The sequence below is a fragment of the Agrilus planipennis genome, unplaced genomic scaffold (assembly GCF_000699045.2).
Source record: "Agrilus planipennis isolate EAB-ADULT unplaced genomic scaffold, Apla_2.0 scaffold129, whole genome shotgun sequence".
Classification (NCBI taxonomy): domain Eukaryota; kingdom Metazoa; phylum Arthropoda; class Insecta; order Coleoptera; family Buprestidae; genus Agrilus; species Agrilus planipennis.
Window position 1 is genome coordinate 664215 of NW_020440212.1, and position 2935 is coordinate 667149.

Below are 2935 nucleotides of genomic sequence, written 5' to 3' on the forward strand. Positions count from 1 at the left end.
AAAGTCATTTGATTTATCCAAATATAAAGAAATACCTTAATAGTTTTGTTCATATAAAAACCTCATCATTAAACTATTAAATTTAATATCACATTCTATCAAAAGATCATCTAAAATGAAACAATTCTTTTTAGGCTCTGCTAAGAGCTGAAAAGTTACCTTTTTTTTTTATTTTTAATAAAAAGTTTGAACAAGTACTTTTATGTATTATTTACCTTGATCTGAAGTAAATGAATGGCTAAAAATTAGAGTGCTGTTTAACTTTCTTATTCTTCCACTGTATGCTACCCTTGTTCCATTCACTAGCCAATGAACTTCAGGGGTAGGATAGCCAAGGGCGCTACATTCTAAACGCAAAGTTTTTGCAGAAGGATATACAGTTGAAACAGGAGTAAAATTAAAATAAGGAGGAGTTTGTACTTCAACAAAATAGTCCTGAAATACAAAAATGAAGAAACTATTTTTGCAGTGATTCTTCAAAAGCGTACGTAGTACACAATTCAGTTAAAATATTTTTCGTAAGAATTGTTCAGACCAGGGTACATTTACCTGCCGTTTCCTTGAAACATTAAATTGGAAATTCAAATATTCAATTTTGTTGAGTTTTACAAATATTATATGTAAGTGGTTTAGGTATAATTTTAGGGTATCGAACTTTGCAGGTAACAATATCTTTAAGATACTTTATCTTCAAGTACTTAAATAATATTAGAAACCAGTTGGTTAGCACTTTCACCCCTTCCTCTATCAGGGTGGAGATTATGTTATAAATAGGCTGACACACTCATAAGAACAGAGAGACATCAAAAAAGAACAGAAAGTCATCAACAAAGAACAATAGTGACATCAAAAAAGAACAGAAAGACAATAAAAATAAGAACAATTAAGACAACAACAGACAACAATTAGTAGCATCAGTGTAATCATCAAGTTCAGGGTCTTCAATATATGTAGTAACTGTATATTTGTAAATAAATTCGTGTTATTCATCACTGAGGTAAATTATTTGCACTTACAATCCTTCCAAAAATTCGTGTGCTCCCTCATAGGAGAAAGAAGTGGAGCGGCAGCGCAAAATAAATAAAACAAGAATACTAAAAGTTCTTGGCCAGTAATTTATTGAAATTGCCAGACTGGATCTCATCAGTACGCGAAATAGATGGAGAGATTAAAAAACAAAGCTGTGTGACATCAAGATACAGCAGTGTTTCGCTATCTACTGATATCTGCTGATAATGAAAGTGTTTCAAAATACTTTTCATTCTAAATTCTTGTTTACCAGTTTTTTAATTGTTTAAATCTCAATAATGTTAACTTCATCCGTAAAAGTAACTCAACTCCACTTACGTCAAATCTACCTAATTTTACACAAATATATTTTGGTAAAATGATGAAATTATGGCTAGTATTAAAAACGCCTTTGGTTTGATATATATAAATAAAACGCTTATTAAATTTTAAACGTAATGTAGTCATCCGTTTCTAAAATAGCAACGACGGAAATTATAGGATACTGTAGTACACTTTCAGCGACCCCCTATAAAATATTACATGACAAAAACCGATCCCCGTCCCCTAAAACGATTTCTTGTTAATAAAATAGCAGTAAGAATGATTTTCTATCGCAATGAAAAATTTTAAGAACTGCAAAGTTAACAAAAATATTAAAATAAAATTGATGAACTGCGAACGTCACATTGTCTAACCCTCCACCCTTTGTTATATCTCCTCACGCTACGCAATATACCTCCCATCTTATTTGCGAACACATTTTAAGAATGACCCCTAAGTATTCTACTGTATAATTTATTAATTCAGTATCCTTTTTAAAATATATGTTGTAAAATAAAACCTAAATACTGGTATGCAAGGGAAGAAAAAGTTGGGAAAGAGCGAATATAAAGATAGGAGACGAAAAATTAGAAGAAGTGGCTGATTTTAGGTATCTAGGAAGTCAGATAAGTCAGGACGGAAAGAGTAGCAGGGGTATAAAGCAGAGGATAGCGCAGGGTCGAATCGCCTTCAATAAAAAGAAGTCACTTCTATGCTCGCGAACGGTTAATTTGGAAATTCGAAAAAGATTGTTAAAGGTATATGTTTGGAGAGCGGCGCTGTACGGATGCGAAACATGGACGGTGAGCGCGGAGTAAAAGGAAAGGTTAGAAGTGTTCGAAATGTGGTGTTACAATCGAATGATAAGAATACAGTTAAAAGAGAAGGTTAGAAATGAAGAGGTATTAGAAAGAACAGGAGAATAGAGGAATCTATGGAGGTCAATAAGATATAGACGAGATAGGTTGGTAGGACACCTTCTTGGGCATGAAGGTCTACGCAGAGACATATTACAGGCAGAAACGGGAGTTAGGAGGGGTAGAGATAGGCCTAGATTACCGTTCGCAAATTATGAACGATGTGGTTTGTTTTAGTTTTATGGAAATGCGAAGATTAGTGGAGGTGCGTGTCCATCCATTCTTAGGACTGACGACCTTATGATGATAAAATGAGCTTTTTACACAAATTGACTAATAATAATTGAAGGGAAAGGTTAGTTAGTTAGTGTAGTGAGGAATTACGGTCCTGTTGCGTATGAAGTGGGAGAAAATGTGTGTATGCGATAGTTATTTTTTTTTCACATTATTTCCCTTATTTAGTTAGTACGTCTGTCCCGTCTGCTATTTCTGAATATGCACCCGGGCCAAATATTAATTAATTTAATAAAAATCGACGGATCGTTAACCTTGCAGGTCGGTTGGTCGTGGTTGCTGTTGTCACCTCTCGTAGTTTAGTGGTAGAACATTGGTGCGTAAAGCCAAAGGTCCCGGGTTCGATTCCCGGCGACGGTGTGACAACAGCAACAATTTTTCCCTCATTAATTTGAGGTAGTTTGTAGTGGGTAAATAAAAAATCGAAAAAATGATTTCAAATTAATATTGCA

General features: G+C 34.0%; 1 protein-coding gene across 3 annotated transcripts in view; it reads right to left on the reverse strand.

The window, feature by feature from the left end:
• The window catches only part of LOC108734479 (protogenin), a 153128-nt gene that overhangs the window by 7584 nt on the left and 142609 nt on the right, over nucleotides 1-2935 (reverse strand). For all 3 annotated transcript variants that reach the window (XM_018466060.2, XM_018466063.2, XM_018466061.2), the window contains one exon: nucleotides 216-435. In XM_018466060.2, the coding sequence (XP_018321562.1) occupies nucleotides 216-435 (220 nt within the window). The remainder of the gene's footprint in view (nucleotides 1-215; nucleotides 436-2935) is intronic.